This window comes from Neoarius graeffei, chromosome 4, assembly GCF_027579695.1.
Source record: "Neoarius graeffei isolate fNeoGra1 chromosome 4, fNeoGra1.pri, whole genome shotgun sequence".
In the NCBI taxonomy this organism is placed as follows: Eukaryota; Metazoa; Chordata; class Actinopteri; order Siluriformes; family Ariidae; genus Neoarius; species Neoarius graeffei.
Window position 1 is genome coordinate 32,150,823 of NC_083572.1, and position 20,401 is coordinate 32,171,223.

Consider the following 20,401-nt stretch of genomic DNA (forward strand, 5'->3'; position numbering starts at 1 on the left):
ATTTCGGATAACATGTTTTGAACATCAATATCATTAACTTTTGTCTTAATACTCTGTTCAAACCATTCAGGAATAATGTTTTCATAATCATCCCACACATTTGACATGCCACAGTTATCTAGTATACCCTTTACATGGGTCAGCCATTTGTATTGGTAGACATTGGATACATACCGTACATTTTCCTTAACAGTTTTAACATTATGCAAGACAGTTTTGTTTCTTTACCTTGGGCTAATCGAAGCCAAAAACAGGTCATTCTACATTTTACTAATGATTTTAGCTCTCCACATCCTAGTTCTGCATAAACCATACAATTAGCTGTCCTCTTATTGAGTTTCAGCAAATTCTTCAGAAATTTCCTGTGTTGAGCTTCAATTTCATCAAGATTTTCATAGCCCCAGATTTCACTACCATATAAAAGCATGGGTACAATTAGCTGATCATAAAGCTCGTAGTGTATATCAAAAGGAAGTTGTAATTTACATACTTTTTGTTGAAATTTGAACATAGCACGTCTAGCTTGACATACCTGTTTATGAATAGCTTTGCTGCAGCACCCATTATAATTAAAGGTGGAACCCAAATAAACATAGTCATCAACCACTTGTAATGGTTCATTTCCAAATGAAAAGTTAGGATAGTTACGTACTTTACCTTGTGAAAAAATGACTATGTTTTTGTAACATTTACAGTTAAAGCCCATTCCTGACAATACCTATGTACTGCATTTAGCGCAAGTTGCAGTTCTTCTGCAGATTCTGCTAGTACAGAATCCGCGGCATTCCGGGGAACGCCCTCCAGCCGCCATCTTGTGGGGCAAACAAAACAGACCATCACCATTACCAGCTACGTTATCTCGGACGAATTTATGAAGTTATATAGTCAGTTTTCTAAAATAAAGATCAATGTCGGCAAAATCAAGCAAACGGAAGTATATAGATACATTGGACGACATCTCACAACAACAGTATGCAGCCAAATTGGCCTTGATTGGGGGAATTGACCCCTACGAAGTGGACAAAGATGCATTTTCAAGTGACTATGCAGGGCTGCCAAAGCCTGAAACTGCCAAAGCCTGCTCCAAAGCCTGAAACTGACTTCATCAAACTTTAAAGGCTGTCTGATATATACAACTTTATATATTCTACAGTGCGCCTTTTGGCAGATGCCGCCTTTTTCACGGCTGATATCACGCAGATCTGATTTTTTTTTTAGGGGGGCGTTGGAGTGTCTGATTATAATTTCAAAGTAAATTCTGTATTAAAATTACTAAATAAGCAAATCCGTTACAGTCCATGAAACAGGAAGTATAAGGATGAGAAAAAAAACAGTTTAAATCGGAAAGCTGTGCACATTTGCGCAGCCCGAGCGGTGTGCAGGACTGCGCAAATGTGCGCAGCTTTCCGATTTAAACTATTGTTTTCTCATCCTTATACTTCCTGTTTCATGGACTGTAACGGAGTTGCTTATTTAGTAATTTTAATACAGAATTTACTTTGAAATTATAATCAGACACTCCAACGCCCCCCCTAAAAAAAAAAATCGGATCTGCGCGATTCAGCCGTGAAAAAGGTGGCATCCGCCAAAAGGCGCGCTGTTTGCATCCCAAACACAAATCAAATCATACAGAATAGACCTAAAATGTTTTTCAAAAATGACCCTTGCATGAGTGAAGTGACAAGTGTCAAATTCTCCAGAGATTGTTTACATGATGTTTTGGTTTCCAAAAACAAACTTAAACACAATTGATTGTTTATTTAAACAACTTACCACTTATAAAATGATCGGAGCAGACTTTGCTGTGTTTGGAAGGCTGATAATCCTTGCGGTTGATTCTCGCAAGCCATAGATTTCTCCTTTGTATGCTGAGTTTCTTTGTTTGCTCGCCTTTGTGCTCCCGTACAGTGGGAATTCCATAAAAGCTCCGCTTGACGTCATCATCTGACCTATTACGACAGCCGTGAATACAACAGGTGTGCACCATTGCTAGCTTTAAATAGTCTGCTTGGGTTCGTTTGAAGACTTTGTACTCGCGCGTTACAATGTGTGCTCAGTGACCCGTACGGTAAGCTTGACCCACAAGATGGCCGCCACTAGGGAATCCCCGACTCTGTGACGTCATGTGAAAACTATCTATAGTATTATCATCAGTATTTCACCAATAGTATCATCAGCATACAATAAAACATACAGTTTTAAGAAAATTTCTACATCATCATCACTTAAATGAGTGTTAACTTCATTTGAGAAAAATTCAAGACCTTTATAGCATGTACTTACATACATTTCAAATCATTCAAGTATATTGCAAATAATAACGGTGAGAGATTTTCTCCTTGTCTGACACCAATGTTGCAATCAAAAAAGTTAGATAAAGTTTTGTCAACTTTTACACATGACTTGGCGTTTTCATACATTTTGTAAATAACTCATAATATTTCCATTTATTCCGTATAATATCATTTTTGACCATAGCAAGGCTCTGTCGATCAGATTGAAAGCTTTTTTGTTGTCTACAAAGGCGCAGTAAATACATTTTCTTTTGAACAAGTATAAATCAACAAGTGAATTTAGCATGAAAATATGGTCGAGGGTGCAATAGCCATCTCTAAAGCCAGCTTGTTCATCACCCATTATGCTGGCACCCTCTATATACCATGTTAGTCTATAGTTGATACAAGCAGTAAACAGTTTTCCAATACAACTCAATAAGATTATACCATGGTAGTTTTCAGGATCATTTTCTTATCCAATGGTTTAATAATACCAATACACCATTCGTGCGGGACAAAGCCTGAACTTAATACAATGTTGAAAAGTTTAACAATAGAAAGAACATTCTCAGAACAGTATTTCAAGTATTAATTTATGACATTATCAATTCCTGAGGCTTTATTGTTTTTTAGCTTCTTCACAATAATCTTAACTTCGTCTAAGACAAAATGTTTATTGATTTTCAACATTTATGGAGTGGTCAATTTTTCTTGGATCAAAGGAGCTAGCATTTTCTGTTGTGTTACTCTCTAATTCAATGAGTTTTTTAAAATGAATCATGAAGGTTTGTAATACAATATTACCAATTTTTTCAACTGATGAACTGGCTCTGTTTAATATATCCCAGTAATCTTTTGGTTTAGTGCTCTTAAGATTATGAAGTGATTTATTAAATTCTTTTTTATAATTACTAAAAGCTCTTCTGATACTGCATTTATATTTTTTACTTTCCTTTCTCAGCTGAGCTTTAGCTTCTTCAATTTTTACTTTTTTTAGAGTGTTCTTTACTCTTATGTAGTTATCTCTTTTTAATTTACAGTTGGCATCAAACCCTGATTTGTTTGTAGACTTACTATTATAGTTAGGGTTTTTAGTCTGGCTAGTGCTTTTACAAATACCAATTTTTTAGCTGGATCTATATAGAGTTTATCCAGTTTTTTACTTATATCATCCACATCATGTTGAGTAACAGAATCCAAGTTTATAGAGTCTAACAATGAATGAAGCTCATTTATATTATCATCAGAGCATGCTTGAAAATACTCATTTGCAAGCTCGGCCTTCCATTTATTTTTCAAAATTTCAAAATTTAAATACTACTGATTCAACACTACGATCAGTGTCTACATTGTTTTCTACCTTTTGCGTAACATTTTTCTCAAAATTAAAAGTCATATACAAAGGACAATGCACATAAGAAAAGCATTTGTCAAAATTGTCTACACAGAAATCTGATATTCTTGGAAATAATTCAGGTGATATCTCATCTCATTATCTCTAGCCGCTTTATCCTGTTCTACAGGGTCGCAGGCAAGCTGGAGCCTATCCCAACTGACTACGGGCGAAAGGCGGGGTACACCCTGGACAAGTCGCCAGGTCATCACAGGGCTGACACATAGACACAGACAACCATTCACACTCACATCTACGGTCAATTTAGAGTCACCAATTAACCTAACCTGCATGTCTTTGGACTGTGGGGGAAACCAGAGCACCTGGAGGAAACCCACGTGGACATGGGGAGAACATGCAAACTCCACACAGAAAGGCCCTCGCCGGCCACGGGGCTCGAACCCAGACCTTCTTGCTGTGAGGCGACAGCGCTAACCAATACACCACCGTGCCGCCCCAGGTGATATTATTATGTAATCAACAGTACTTTTGCCTGTTGTATTATAGCAAGTATAGTCACCAACTTTCTCATTGTGGCAGCGGGGGTGTGGTCAAGCGTCGGTCTGTGACCAGAGGGCGGAGTCAGGGAAGGTAAGTGGCAGAATCACTGCACCTGAGGTCTATTAACGTGTGTTTGTGTGTCTTCCCCAGTGACCGTGCCCTATTTAAGGAGAGAGCGAGAGCAGAGGGGAGCTCTCTCCCCAACCAGAAGACTAGTGTGTGTGTGTGTGTGTGTGTGTGTGTGTATGGCTGGGAGAGTGTTCAAGCTGAAAAGCTGAAAATAAAGAGTTTTGAACTTAATTCTGGCCTGCCATCTTTCTGTGCTCCTCCCACTCCTACAAACTGCTACAGTGGTGCCGAAACCCGGGAACGGAGCACAGGAAAAGAACAGCCCCATGGAGTCCTCCCCCTTCGCAGACCTGGTCCACGCCCTCGCCACGGCCCAGCAGAGCCAGCACCAGGCACTAGTCGCCCTCCGGAAGGAGCAAGAGCACTGGTTCAAGGCCCTGGTGTTGGCACAGCAGGAAGATCGACAGGCGTTCCGGCACCTCCTCACGTCGGCGGGGTCCACAACCTCCACCGCCGCGGGCCCTTCTCCCCTCACCCTAACTAAGATGGGCCCGCATGTAGACCCTGAGGCCTTCCTCACGCTCTTCGAGCAGGCAGCAGAGGCCTCGGGCTGGCCGGTGGAACAGCGCGTGGTGCGCCTCCTCCCCCTGCTAACGGGCAAGGCACAGCTGGCCGCACTACAGCTCCCCGCCAACCACCGGCTGGTCTACAGGGACCTTCGCCGGGCTGTCCTCCAGCAGGTGGGGTGCACCCCCGAACAGCAGCGACAGCACTTCTGCGCTCTGCGCCTGGAGGAAGTCGGCCGGCCGTTCGCGTTTGGCCAGCAGCTCCGGGATGCCTGCTGGCGGTGGTTGAGGGCCAACAACCGTGACGCCGAGGGAATCATTGATCAGGTGGTACTGGAGCTGTTCATCGCCCACCTACCAGAGGGGACCGTGGAGTGGGTCCAGTGCCACCGCCCGGCGTCGCTGGATCAGGCCATCGAGTTAGCGGAGGACCATTTGGTGGCTGTTCTGACGGCAGGACAGTGGACATCCTCTTCTTCCCTCTCCTCTCTCTCTCTCTCCCTCTCCTCCTGTGTCTCGTCCTCGCCCCATTCCCCCACCACAGAGACGGGGGCCGGCCCCACCCCAGCCGGCCCGTTGCACCCGCGGTGCCCTCCCATTTTTCCCTTCTGTGTCTGTCTCTTCCCCCCCTCAGGTGAGTGAGCCCCAGAGCACCGGTGCAGAGAGGAAGCCCGGGCCGGTTTGCTGGCGCTGCGGGGAGCCGGGCCACCTCCAACAGCAGTCTTCGGCCATGGAAGTGGGCGCGGTGGTTTGGATCTCTGACGCACCAGGAGCCGCCCTCGATCGGGCCGGAGCGTATCGCATACCGGTGAGTATCCAAGGGGATACATATCAGGCGTTGGTGGATTCTGGCTGTAATCAGACCTCAATTCACCAAAGCCTGGTGCAAGACAAGGCATTGCGGGGAGCACAGGGGGTGAAGGTGTTGTGTGTGCACGGGGATGTTCACAGCTACCCTTTAATGTTGGTCCACATTCTTTTCCGAGGGGAAACATTTAGAGTAAAGGCGGCGGTTAATCCTCGCCTCACCCACTCGATAATTTTGAGGACTGATTGGCCGGGATTCGGGGAGTTGATGAACCATTTAGTGAAGAGTGGATCCTGCCATAGTTCAGCAGGGGGGGTCCTGGTGTCGTATTGGCAGGAGCAGCTGTCACAGAGCCGTCTACGTCATCTCCACGTCAGAGTGAGGAGAAGCAGGCTCCTCCTCCCTCTCTCGGGGAATCCCTCGCGGATTTTCCGTTAGAGCAGTCGCGAGATGAGACTCTGCAGCATGCGTTTGACCAAGTGAGAGTAATCGATGGTCAAATGCTCCAGCCAAATGCCACCCCATCCTTCCCCTATTTTTCTATTATGAAGGATAGATTATACTGAGTGACGCAGGACACTCAGACTAAAGAGCAAGTCACGCAGCTTTTGATTCCAAAGAGCCGCTGGGAATTGGTATTCCAGGTGGCTCACTTTAATCCCATGGCTGGACACTTAGGGCAGGATAAGACACTAGCCCGAATAATGGCCCGGTTCTATTGGCCAGGCATTCGTGGCGATGTCCGTAGGTGGTGTATGGCGTGCCGCGAATGCCAGTTAGTAAATCCAGTGGCCATTCCAAAAGCGCCTTTGTGCCCTCTCCCATTAATCGAGACCCCGTTCGAAAGAATTGGGATGGATCTCGTCGGGCCATTAGATCGGTCAACACGAGGGTACTGCTTTATTTTAGTTCTGGTGGACTATGCAACGCGATACCCGGAAGCAGTGCCTCTTCACAATATCTCAGAACACAGTATTGCGGAAGCGCTCTTCCACATCATCTCCCGAGTTGGAATCCCGAAAGAGATTCTGACTGATCAAGGCACCTCGTTTATGTCACGTACACTGAACGAACTGTATGGGTTATTAGGAATTAAACTGATCCGCACCAGCGTTTATCACCCACAAACGGACGGTTTAGTTGAACGGTTCAATCGCACCCTCAAAAATATAATTAAAAAATTTGTAAGCGAGGACGCAGGTAATTGGGATAAATGGCTCGAACCCTTGTTATTTGCAGTGTGAGAGGTCCCCCAAGCCTCCACGGGGTTCTCCCCATTCGAATTGTTATATGGGCATAAGCCGCGCGGCATTCTAGATGTGCTGCAAGAAAATTGGGAGGAGGGACCTTCACCAAGTAAAAATGAAATTCAGTATGTTATTGACCTGCGCGCAAAACTCCACACACTCACATACCTAACCCAGGAGAATTTGCGGCAGGCCCAAGAACGGCAATCCCACCTGTACGACAGGGGTATGCACCTTAGGGAGTTCGCACCGGGAGATAAAGTACTCGTACTGTTGCCCACATCGAGCTACAAATTGATCGCCAAGTGGCAAGGACCCATTGAGGTCACACGGCGAGTCGGGGACGTCGACTACGAGGTGAGGCGAACGGACAGGGGTGGGGCGCTACAGATTTATCACCTCAATCTGCTCAAACTCTGGAACGAGGAGGGCCCCGTGGCATTGGTGTCAGTGGTTCCGGAGAAGGCGGCGCTGGGGCCGGAGGTTCAAAAGGGAGCATTGGCATCGTGTACCTCTCCGGTCCCCTGTGGAGACCACTTCTCCCTGACCCAACTCGCGGAGGTTGCCCAGTTGCAGACTGAGTTTTCAGACGTGTTCTCACCCCTGCCCGGCCACACCGACCTCATAGAGCACCACATTGAGACACCCCCGGGGGTGGTAGTGCACAGCCACACTTACAGGCTACCTGAACACAAGAAAAAAGTGGTTCGGGAAGAACTCGAGGCCATGCTCGAAATGGGCATCGTCGAGGAGTCCCACAGTGACTGGAGCAGCCCGGTGGTCTTGGTACCCAAGGCCGATGGGTCGGTCCAGTTCTGTGTAGACTATAGAAAAGTCAACGCGGTGTCTAAATTTGACGCGTACCCAATGCCTCGTATTGATGAGTTGCTCGATTGACTAGGCACGGCTCGCTTTTACTTGACACTGGATTTGACAAAGGGTTATTGGCAGATCCCCTTAACTCCATTATCCTGAGAAAAAATGGCCTTTTCCACACCGTTTGGCTTACACCAGTTTGTCACACTTCCTTTTGGGCTGTTTGGGGCGCCTGCTACATTTCAGCGGCTGATGGATAGGGTCCTCCGCCCCCACGCCACCTATGCGGCCGCATACCTCGACGATATCATTATTTACAGTAATGACTGGCAGTGGCACCTGCAACACCTGAGGGCTATCCTTAGGTCGCTGAGGCGAGCAGGTCTCACAGCCAACCCGAAGAAGTGTGCGATTGGGCGGGTGGAAGTACGGTATCTGGGCTTCCACTTGGGCAATGGGCAGGTGCGTCCCCAAATTAACAAGACAGCAGCAATTGCGGCCTGCCCAAGGCCCAAGACCAAAAAGGGGGTGAGACAGTTCCTGGGGCTGGCTGGCTGGCTATTATCATAGGTTTATACCTAATTATTCGGATGTCACCAGCCTGCTGACTGATCTCACTAAAAAGGGGGCACCAGATCTGGTCCAGTGGATGGAGCAATGCCAGCGGGCTTTCTCCGAGGTGAAGGCTGCACTGTTACACTCCCCTGACTTTTCTCTCCCCTTTATGTTACAGACAGATGCATCGGATAGGGGGCTGGGGGCCGTTTTGTCCCAGGAGGTGGAGGGGGAGGACTATCCAGTGCTGTACATCAGCAGGAAGCTGTCAGTACGTGAGGGGCGCTACAGCACCATCGAAAAAGAGTGCCTCACGATCAAGTGGGCAGTCCTCGCCCTCCACTACTACCTGCTGGGATGCCCTTTCACCCTCTGTTCGGACCACACACCCCTCTAGTGGCTCCACCGCATGAAGGATGCCAAAGTGCGGATCACCTGTTGGTATCTGGCACTCCAACCCTTTAACTTCAAGGTGATCCACAGGCTGGGGGCGCAGATGGTCGTGGTGGACTTCCTCTCCCGTCAAGGGAGTCAGCTGCAGGCCGGACAGCCGCCCGGCCTGAGTCGGGCAATAGGGGTATGTGGCAGCAGGGGCGTGGTCAAGTGTCGGTCTGTGACCGGAGCGCGGAGTGAGGGAAGGTAAGTGGCAGAATCACTGCACTTAAGGTCTATTAACGTGTGTTTGTGTGTCTTCCCCAGTGAACGCGCCCTATTTAAGGAGAGAGCGAGAGCAGAGGGGAACTCTCTCCCCAACCAGAAGACTAGTGTGTGTGCGTGCGTGTATGGCTGGGAGAGTGTTCAAGCTGAAAAGCTGAAAATAAAGAGTTTTGAAATTAATTCTGGCCTGCTGTCTTTCTGTGCTCCTCCCACTCCTACGAACTGCCACACTCATCATTACCAAATCTGCTGTTAACAATTTTTAAATCACAGGTTCTACACAGGTTAACAAGATTATATTCATTATTGTTTGCAACTTTGTGTACATTATATCTTTCAGTGTTTAGACCTAGACTCTCCAATTCATATTTTGATGTGTATAAGTCATTATCGTTAAGGTCGATACCACTTTCTATTGTTACAGCATCATCATCAGTTAAAAAAATCATTGAGACAAGCAGCACAAGAATTAAAATGTCCAGCTAATAAGATGGAAGCATTATGTAACACAGTTAAATTCAAAACGTCTTCCTCAATTTGATCAAAATCATCACCAGAGTGGTATATAGAGCTTTCTCTAAGTATATAAACACTACCCACAATGAGTTTTTTACCAAATGCTTTTTCACCAGTTGCAATCCATAGTACAGATTCTGCAACAGAGTTTTCAATGATGGTACAGTGAACGTAATGGCAGTTCTTAACAAAAACACACAGACCATGATAACCACCATGTTTGCGATTATTTGAACGTTTAACAATAGGAGTATATCCAGTAATATCATTTTCATCTAAATCATCAAAATATGTTTCAGAAAGACAGATAAAATCAAAGTTTTGCATGCAATCATCTATAATACCAATATTAAGTTTGCTATTTATACCATCTACATTAAGGCATAAGAATGAAATATTGACATTATTTGTTTTTTTTATAGTAAGCATAGTCCAGGCTGATAGCATTAAGAATTGAGGGGTCTGGCCTGTCTTAAAAGTCAAAGTATATACCTAACTCTTGGATTTTTTCTTCGCCCAACCCAATTTTGTACAGATGCTCAGGAGAATCAATAACTTTAGTTTGCTCTCGTCCTTCTTCCATTATTTTACAAAGGATTTTACCTTCAATCATCCAACAACTTTTGATGTCTTTATCCTTTCAGAGTACTCTCATAATCTCGTTTCTCATGTGTGTCAGGTCATTGTCGATATAAACATCTTTGCACTCAGCTTTTCCTTTCAGTTTACGCTTAGCTGTCATCAACGCCGCCTTCGTCTCTCTTCTCACAAATTTGACGATAATGGTGCATGGTTGAGTTCTCATTTCGTTCATACCCTTCTAGTTTTCGTTACCATCTCCATTTTCATTTCCACTTCCATATCTGTTTGGTAGCCTGTGACTTGTACTAATGTCAACAGGTGAAATGTCCACCCCAATATCTTTGGCTACTTTTATCACTGCATCAGTTGTGTTTTCATTTTCTGATTCTGCAATTCCGCTAATTTTCATATTTTCTTTTCAACTGTATTGTTCCATCCTGTCAAGCTTGAATGAGTGTTTTTGTGTCTCCATTTTTAACTTCGAGATCATGACCCAGATCCATTATCAGATGATGGATGGATGGATGGATGGATGGATGGATGGATAGGGTTTCCGTGATTTTTAAGTTTTCACATTCTGTTTTTATTTATGTTTTACACAATGTCCCAACTTTTTTGGAAGTGGGTTTGTATTTAATATTATTGTTCTAATTTATTTGAATAGGTCTAAAAATATGTTTCACAGGTTGTGTTGATAGTGGACATTTAACTAAGCATACCTTAGCATATCTGATATTTGGGGAACATACTATTCTAATAATATGATAATGTTTATATTACTAGACTGTGAAGAGATTACTTTTACAGCAATGTATACACTGCAAAAAAAATTGAAAACTGAATTTGAGGAGAAAATTACTTAATACTAGTGAAATTATCTTGCTGCATGGACAGATATTTTTACTTGATAAGACACCTTAGAATAAGTTGGTTGCAATCTTGAACTAGTTTTAATAATCTCAGAATTGGTGTCTTGTATTCTAATAGGAAATGCTAGATCATTTCAACTATTTTCAAGATATTTTCACTTGCTAAGATATAATTTTTTGCAGTGTACACCTCAGAATAGGGCCCATAATAAATTACAATGAGGAAGCCATGAGTACATACATTATGGTTCTGAAATAAAAAAAAAAGTCTGATACCTGCCTCATTATGTCACCCCTATCCTCTTTGCAGTTCACACTTACTTCTACAAAGGAAAGGAATACTGGAAGTTTGACAACCAGAAGCTAACAGTGGAACCTGGTTACCCAAAGTCCATCCTTAAGGATTGGATGGGTTGCGACCAAACAGAAGTGGAGAACAAGGACAGACAACTCCCCCGTGATGATGTCGACATCATGGTTGCCATAAATGATGTGCCAAGCACTGTAAACGCGATTGCTGTGGTAATCCCATGCATTCTGTCTCTGTGCATCTTGGTCCTTGTTTACACCATCTTCCAGTTTAAGAACAAAAGTGTCCCTCAACCTGTAACCTACTACAAACAGCCAGTGCAGGAATGGGTATGACAGATTAGGGGACACTGCAAATTTAAACAGTAAAAATGCTAGCGAGGGCTAACATGACAATATTCAGAAGTACCTACACAACCAGTGCCTGTTTACTGCATTGTAATGTGAGAGGCGGGGATTGAAACATTGTTGAGTCCATATCTTTGCTTCTGGAACTAAACAAAGAAATCTCAAAGATTTTTTTTTATTATTTAAAAAAAAAATTTTAAACCTGTGAGCCAAAAGCACGAATTTGTTAGGCTTTAATTGAGTGGTGGATTGCAGGGGCAGGAGCTTAACCATTGCTTTGGCCTTACACTGCTACTGTAAAACGTACTTTCCCCATTCTCTCTCAACCTGGGAATCTGAGGACCACCACAGTGAATTCTAACCATCATGTGTCAAAGGAACACAAGAGGAACAGTTGTCAGATGGCAGCAAATAAACAAACTTTATATATATATATATATATATATATATATATATATATATATATATATATATATATATATATAAATAAAATGTGTGTGTGTGCGCGCTCAATATGGCTTCTTTAGGAATTTCAAAAATTATTGAAAGACTATGTCCAAACAAAAATAAATAAAGACTAAAATAACATGGGTAGACAGGCTGTAGAAAAGAATACTAAGGGGATTTTGTCTATCTTGTAGTCTTTTATCATGTCTTGGACATCTGCCTCTTTTTAAAGCATTAATATTATATTAGTATATAAACAGTGGGGTACAAAAGTATGAGACTACATTGAAAATCTGGGATTTTTCCCATTTAAATTTGGAAATAAACAGGTTTTAGATTTTTGCAATATTTAAAATAATGTCCCAATTTAAATATTTTTTAAAAATTGTTATCATGTTAACTGATTTATACAAAAGGTCAGATTTTCCTGATCTCTTCTATTGAAGCATGTGTTTAGATGACACTGATGGATTTGATCTAAAATGGATCATAAGGCTTTGCACAAACTTATGGAGTCCATGCCAGTTTGAGAGTACACTGTCATTAAAGCAAAACAGGTGACATACCATATACCAAGAAACTGAAATCCATGTATATATCTCAAAGATATGACTTTTCAGTCAAGTTGGTGTCAATAATATAATTTGTATAAACAAAACTATTGTATTAAATTAGGAAAGAATGCCAAATTGAAGCATTTTCACTAGTGGTCTCAGACTTTTGGACCCTACTTTATGTCCTAGGAGAGAGAATTTTATGTTGCATCATTAAGGAACATGCAAGTACAGTGTTGCTTGAGGTCAAGATTTTCTTTTTCTTGAAGGGTTTGAATTGTGGGGGAGACATCTAAAAATCTAAACAGTTTATGAAAGATATAACAAAACTCTTATGCATATAATTCCCTTCTGTTACATAGTTATAATGATGTTAACTACCTGACACTGAGTCTTAATGAGAGTGTTTTTGCAGTCTGTTTCCACATTTGAGTATCATTTAAAATTTCACTAACGTGGCATGCCATAGATCAATCAGCCTATAATATATTATATATATTATATATAATATATATATAATATATAATATAATATAATATATATTATAATTTATTGTAATTTATACTGAATATTAGTAATTATTTGTCTTTTTTGATATCCTAAGCCACTACTATTTCTTATATCTGATTGTAGTGCACAGGCACTATCAAGTGTCCTTCGGGTCAGTTTTTATAGATTTTTATAGATTTGTTTTTCACTGATGTATTGGTTGGTGTCACTGCTAATGCACCTCCCCCTACAAATATGCAAATATGTTTGACCTGAAACATTTTAGTGGCTAAAAGGCCAGTTTTTAATGTGACAAGCAGACACTGCAGAATTTTTTTAACGAATATGCTGGATTTTGCATGTGGTACTGACTGTGCTGCATCTGCATAACAAACTGTGGAAAGTATAGGTTGGGATGATCATGTTAATCATATCAAAAATGTACATATGTTTGTTCATCCCTACACAGTTCTATAACTTTTTTTGTAAAGGAGCCATAACGTATTTCTGTGTGTAACCAACAGTGCAGCGCCCCTTGAGGAGTACTTTATTCAGGAGTACTAATTTGGTGAGTGTTATTAAACATTGCTACATCCAATCTAAAGTCACCTCATTCAATGATCTTAACATTCTGCAAAAGTTCGAAGGCAACTTCTAGGAAGCTTCAACTCCTGTCCAGAGTTGTTCTGAGGCAGACTAAAATATTGTAAAGGGGAAAATATCAAATCTCCTCAGTCCTCACAGGTTGAGGGTTGGATCCTGAGCTCAGGTTACTGTCAGTGTGTAGTTTTGCATGTTTTACCCATGACTATGCTAAATTGCCCCAAGGTGTGAATGTGTGTGTGCATGGTGCCCTGTGCATTGGAGTCCCATCCAGGGTGTATTCCCATTTTGTGCTGTGCTGTTGGGATAGGCTCCAGATCCATCAAAACTGGGTTAAGCAGTTACTGAAGTAGAATAAATGAGTTTCTGCTTATTGTACATTTTGCATTGTCTTGTTTTAGTTGTTAATTTGGTACATTTTTCTCTGAAAGGTTAGAATATGAAGATTTCATCAGAATATGTCTCACCGGAGTTTCTTTCTCATCTCCCACAATACTTTTGTGAGAATTACATAAAACATGAAAAAAAAACCTTTGAAAACACTTGAAGTATTCTCTCTGTGTGTGTGTGTGTGTGTGTGTGTGTGTGTGTGTGTGTGTGTGTGTGTGTGTGTGTAAAATAAATAAAGCAGTATGTTGGCAAACTAGATTGTTTTAGTACAGAAAGAAATACCTCTTTAAAAAAGATTTCTAACTAGATGAAGCTTTCCTTTGTTTCTGAATTTTTGCATTTCATACAAGCCTAAACATAATGGCTTTAGCCTTTCATGACTACAGCAATTTTTAACAATGAAAATTTTATTTTTATTTATTTATTTTACATTTTTAAAAACCAGTCATCTCCCAATTTTAGTTATTACCAATTCTTAACTAATTAGTTCTCCAGTATCACACAAAGGCTACCAACAAGATAGGGACATCACAAGCTTCCTCTAAAACATCTTTTCAAACTGCTGCTAATGCTAAGTCACAGGGTAGCTGAAAACATTTGGAGGAGAACCCTATCAGCTGAATACATAATGAGGAAAGCGCTAATGGCCCTTTTCCATATACTAGTGCATCTCAAAAAATTAGAATATTGTGAAAAAGTTCAATATTTTCCATCAGTTATTTAAGAAAGTGAAAATGTTATATATTATAGACTCATTACACATAAACTAAAATGTTTCAAGCAATTTTCTATTTTAATTTTAATCAGTATGGCATACAGTACAAAAACAAAAAAAACATCTCAAAATATTAGAATATTTCATTTTGAGTTTGAGTAAAACAGTATGAACACAGTGTATCTCTTGGTCTAGTTCAGTACACACAACCACAATCATGGGGAAGACTGCTGACTTGACTGTTGTCCAGAAGATGATCACTGATGCCCCCCACAAGGAGGGTAAGCCACAAAAGGTCATTGCTGAAAAGGGTGGCTGGAAAAGGTGCACAAGCAACAGGGATGGCCGCAGTCTTGAGAGGATTGTCAAGAAAAATTGATTCAAGAACTTGGGAGAGCTTCACAAGGAGTGGACTGAGGCTGATATTAGTGTATCAAGGCCCATCACAAACAGACATCTTCAAGAAAGGGGATACAACTTTCGCATTCCTAATATCAAGCTACTCCTGAGCCAGAGACAATGTCAGAAGTGTCTTATCTGGGCTAAGGAGAGAAAGAAATGGACTTGCTCAGTGGTCCAAAGTCCTCTTTTCAGATGATTTTGCATTTAATTTGGAAATCACGGTTCTAGAGTCTGGAGGAAGAGTGGAGAGGCACAGAATCCAAGGTGTGTGAAGCCCAGTGTGAAGTTTCCACAGTCTGTGATGATTTGGGGTGCCATGTCATCTGCTGGTGTTGGTCCACTGTATTTTATCAAGTCCAAAGTCAACACAGCCATCTACCAAGAGATTTTAGAGCACTTCATGCTTCCATCTGCTGATGAGCTTTTTGGAGATGCTGATTTCCTTTTCCAGCAGGATTTAGCACCTACCCACAGTGCCAAAACTACTACCAAATGGTTTGCTGACCATGATATTACTGTGTTTGAGTGGCCAGCCAACTTGCCTGACCTGAACCCCATAGACAATCTATGGGGTATTGTCAAGAGGAAGATGACAAACACCCGACCCAAAAATACAGATACGCTGAAGGCCACTATCAAAGCAACCTGGGCTTCAATAACACCTCAGCAGTGCCACAGACTGATCACCTCCATGCCACACCACATTGATACAGTAATTCATGGTAAAGGAGCCCCAACCAAGTACTGTGTATAAATGAATATACTTTTCAGAAGTTGGACATTTCTGCATTGTAAATCCTTTTTTTGATTGATCTTAGGGAATATTCTAATAATTTGAGATACTGGATTTCTGATTTTCATGAGCTATAAGCCATAATCATCAAAATTAAAACAAAAAAGGCTTTAAATATTTCACTTTACATGTAATGAATATAGAATATATGAAAGTTTACCTTTTTGAATTAAATTATGAAAAAAATGAAATTTTTCATGGTATTCTAATTTTTTGAGATGCACTAGTACATGATGGCCATGACTGGTTAGTGTCACTGATTGACATGGGAGTTACCATCCTTACTCTTGGCCTTTCTTTGAACATTCAACATTGTACTGTTGTGCCACTCATTGTTGACTCTAGTTGCTTTTCATTTCTCCCACATAACATAATTATAATGCTCAATTTACAGTGCAGTGAGGCATGAATTTGGAGTAGGAGGTTTCAGTTTTGTTCATCTTTGGGTGAAATTTGCCTCCCAGGTTCTATGTAACTATTTGTTCTTGACATGCATTATGCTGTACTGTATATTTTTTCTATGTCTCCACTGTTGATGTATTGGTACCATGGTCATAACTGGGCACAGGAACAGTGCCTTATGTATGTTAGTTTATATGAATGTTCTCTCAGAGTCCAAGGTCTGTTGAAAATGGCTTCTGGTAGCTGGACAGTAAACATTACACTATCTGGAAGGTTGTGAGTACAGTTTGCAAGACTGCAAGTGAGAAAGCCAGATTCTTAACCCCCGACTGCTCAGCTATGTACTTGAAATTGATTCTGCCGTACTTGTAATTGGCTTTAGATAAAAGGATCTGGTAAATGAGTAAATGTAAATGGTTGCAAGGGTTGGGTGCACTACACATTCTGCTAGCATTGGATATGTCTGGGAGAAAATGTTTTTCTATGTTCTTGTCTTCCAAACATGTTTTCACCATTGACAATCTTTTTGTTTTTTGTCTGCCTTAAGACAGCTTCTAGGCTTTCTTTAAGACAATGTGCCTTGTCTTAAACTTTGCCATGGCCAAGTTAGTTCAAATTACTGACAAGATGTTTTTATTAAAATTTACTGTACATCATTTAATGTAAATGAGCATGATTGCCAAAACATTGTTTTCCCTTTCTCCTCTTGTTAGATCTCTATCTCTCAATCACATATTTTGCTACTTTTAAAGCTAGACGGCCTTTCAAGTTCATAAATCGGTGAAATTTAGTTCCCTCTGAAATCTGGTCATTGTGATGCATGTTTATTTCTGTAATATTTCACAAAATATCAGGACATTCTGTGGCTGGAAAGTTATTTAATTTGAAGGGATTCCCTAGCAAATTATATGCATGAAATCACTTGCTTTGCGCAGTCAAGCAGACAGAGGAAGTCTGTGTGCACATGTGCAGGGTTACCTTCTTCTTCTTCTTCTTTTGGGTTTTACAGCAGCTGGCATCCACAGTGTTGCATTACTGCCATCTATGGGTTTACCTTGACTGTGCACTGACAGTTACATCATTCTGTCACTAAACAAACAGCTGATCACATCAAGGTACTCGCTGACTGCCGATATTTATTAGTTTGGTCCTGCGTTTCCTTTCCTTCGCAACATAATGTCTTTTCTTCTCGCTTTCCATTACTGTAGTCAGTCTTTCATGTTTCGTTCGCACACTTACATCCTCCATTTTTCTCTCCTGTTTCAAATTTGTATCCCACAATGCTTTGTGCGAACAGGGAAAGCCCACCACGTGATGCATGACATAGTATCTTGAATTGGGTCATGGTGAAGCAGGAAAAAATAGTGGAGAATTTAGGATCACATGGCCCTAAATTCATTAATTGTTCTATTTTTAAAAAAACTTAATAAAATTGGAAGTCGGCGGCACGGTGGTGTAGTGGTTAGCGCTGTCGCCTCACAGCAAGAAGGTCCGGGTTCGAGCCCCGGGGCCGGCGAGGGCCTTCCTGTGTGGAGTTTGCATGTTCTCCCCGTGTCCGCGTGGGTTTCCTCCGGGTGCTCCGGTTTCCCCCACAGTCCAAAGACATGCAGGTTAGGTTAACTGGTGACTTTAAATTGACCGTAGGTGTGAATGTGAGTGTGAATGGTTGTCTGTGTCTATGTGTCAGCCCTGTGATGACCTGGCGACTTGTCCAGGGTGTACCCCGCCTTTCGCCCGTAGTCAGCTGGGATAGGCTCCAGCTTGCCTGCGACCCTGTAGAAGGATAAAGCGGCTAGAGATAATGAGATGAAATGAGATGAAAATTGGAAGTCTGTGATTCAAATTCAGTAGCTTTCAGTCCACTAAACAAAAATAATTGGGTGTCAGGGAAAATTCTTTTTATGGCCTAAACTTGAAAAATCTGAAAGGCAGTCTACTTTTAAATGTACATACTGGGCAGCTTTTCTGTGGGTAGAGAAATGGCCCAAATGCAATAACAGCTGTGCCTGCTTCATGCAAATTCCACATTACTGTCTTGCAGATGAAAGTTTGATTTGAGCACCTGGCAGTGCCATTCTGCCATGTGAAAAGGAGGTGTTCTGTATTATGGGTAGAGGACATCCCTAGGTGTGATTAATTTAAATGGAAAAGACTGTGCTGACTGTCTTCCTCCACTTTCAAGGTCTGATGAACTGGCATTGGGTATAAAGAATGAAAAGATGAAAGGCAAATTGGGTGCAGAGTTGTAGCACAGAAATGTTTTCCATATTTTACATTTTTATGTACATTTATGAAATCCTAATATATAAATATCTATATTGTGTGCTTCTTTTTTTTCTTTTTTTTAAATCAGAATGACCCTTGTCCCATGCATCAAACAAATACAGACAGGCATGCAAAAACGGGTTTGAAGTTATTTCACACTCTCGATCTTTTATCTGGATTAGTCCTGCAATAAAATGGAACCAAATTCCTGTTTTTTATTCTGTTTTATTGAAAGATGCATGTTTTACAATCATTCTGCCACAGAAAAGGGACAGTTCAAAGAAATCACTGAAAGCCCAACATTGCCATGACATTCATGTCCCTGTATGTCAACTTCTGACTGCAACTGTATATGATTAAAAATACATTTAAGTTTGGTGAATAAAAATCAGGAAGCAAACTGGAGTACAAATCAATATAAGAACTGGTCGATGGCCAATTAGGGAGAAAAGCCAATATCATGAAGTCTTTAGGCAATTTTATTTTGATTAACAGGAAATTAAGACAACTCAACCCATTCTATTTTAATGTTATACCACAGTGCTGTTGAATTCTCAATCCTGATTTGTCAAAACACGCTGATTACTTTTCCATAACAGCAGTTCTGACAGAGATGCCATCTATCATTCAAATCACAGGTTTATAGTAATACATTCTAATACATATTTTCTGTAGCTTCATATCATTCAAAAAGACTTGCATGGTGGGTGCTATACATAATCTAAGGCTAATCTAAATAAATGGATTTAAAAAGGAAAACATAACATGATTGATAGAGTGAATTTATTTTTGCATTTAAGGAAGGAATTTCAGTATTTATGCTCAATTAATAAGTTTTCCGCTATGGGAGAGGGTTTGGAACAGAGGATGTTGTGCTTTCTGCTGACATGACAGTGTTTTTTGTTTGTTTCTTTCTTTCTGTCTTATTAGTATTCAACATCAATACAAGAAAGAGAGAAAAGGAGGGGCTGATGAGGAAACTGTTTATAGTTGTCATAAATGTAAGTCATAACAGGAACTAATTTGTCTCAAGTGTTCAACATGAAATGTAACTATAAATGGTTAAAAATAACCTTCACTAATAAATAACAAATAGTTGGAAATTTCTGTAGGAAAAAATCATGAGTCTGTGCTATCAGTCTGTGATAGGAAATCAATCCACAATCTGTGGTTTGATGCAGATGTCCAGTGTTTTATTCCTTAATCATTGTAGCCTTTAGTTAAATTAATTGCAAATCATAAATGACTGCTTGTTCTGCAATCTACATCCAATTTGAAATACATTTCATTAAATATATATTTAGCAAAATTAACTTCATTTTATGGTCATACCTCTTGTAATTTATGGTCTTTGACAGGGATTTGACTTACACTGTTGACTTCCCACTGGAGATTAACAAGGAGACACAATTTTTATGAAAATAATTTTTTAAAGTATTTCGAATTTCTATAGAAAAAGCTTGATTTAAATAAAGTTGAAGCCATGCCAGTACAGGGTTGTTCTGGGAAGTAAAAAAAAAAAAAGTGTGTACAAAGAGAAATGTGAATATTCTCTGCTGATATTGCCTCATTTTATGGTGTGATTCTTGGCTCACTGTGGGCCTCATTTTTGGCGTCATTTTATGGTATGATTCTTGGTTGCTGTGAGCGACCTTAGAAGAAGAAGATGGTGTGATTGTGATGCTGTAAGACAGTCACTCTTGACATCTACCTGATGTTGCCTTTGGTTTCTGTACTCCTTTTAAGAGACTAACAGTAAACAAAGAGAGCAAACAAACATATCAGAGCTTGTAATTGATTTATGTTCTTTGTCTACAGAGGATTGAACA

General features: G+C 41.0%; 1 protein-coding gene across 1 annotated transcript in view; it reads left to right on the forward strand.

Moving 5' to 3' along the window:
• The window catches only part of mmp24 (matrix metallopeptidase 24), a 330,415-nt gene extending 318,847 nt beyond the window's left edge, over positions 1-11,568 (forward strand). Inside the window, exon 9 of the mRNA XM_060919130.1 lies at positions 11,166-11,568. Within this exon, the coding sequence (XP_060775113.1) occupies positions 11,166-11,500 (335 nt within the window). The 3' untranslated portion in view covers positions 11,501-11,568. The remainder of the gene's footprint in view (positions 1-11,165) is intronic.
• The last annotated feature ends 8,833 nt before the right edge of the window (positions 11,569-20,401 follow it).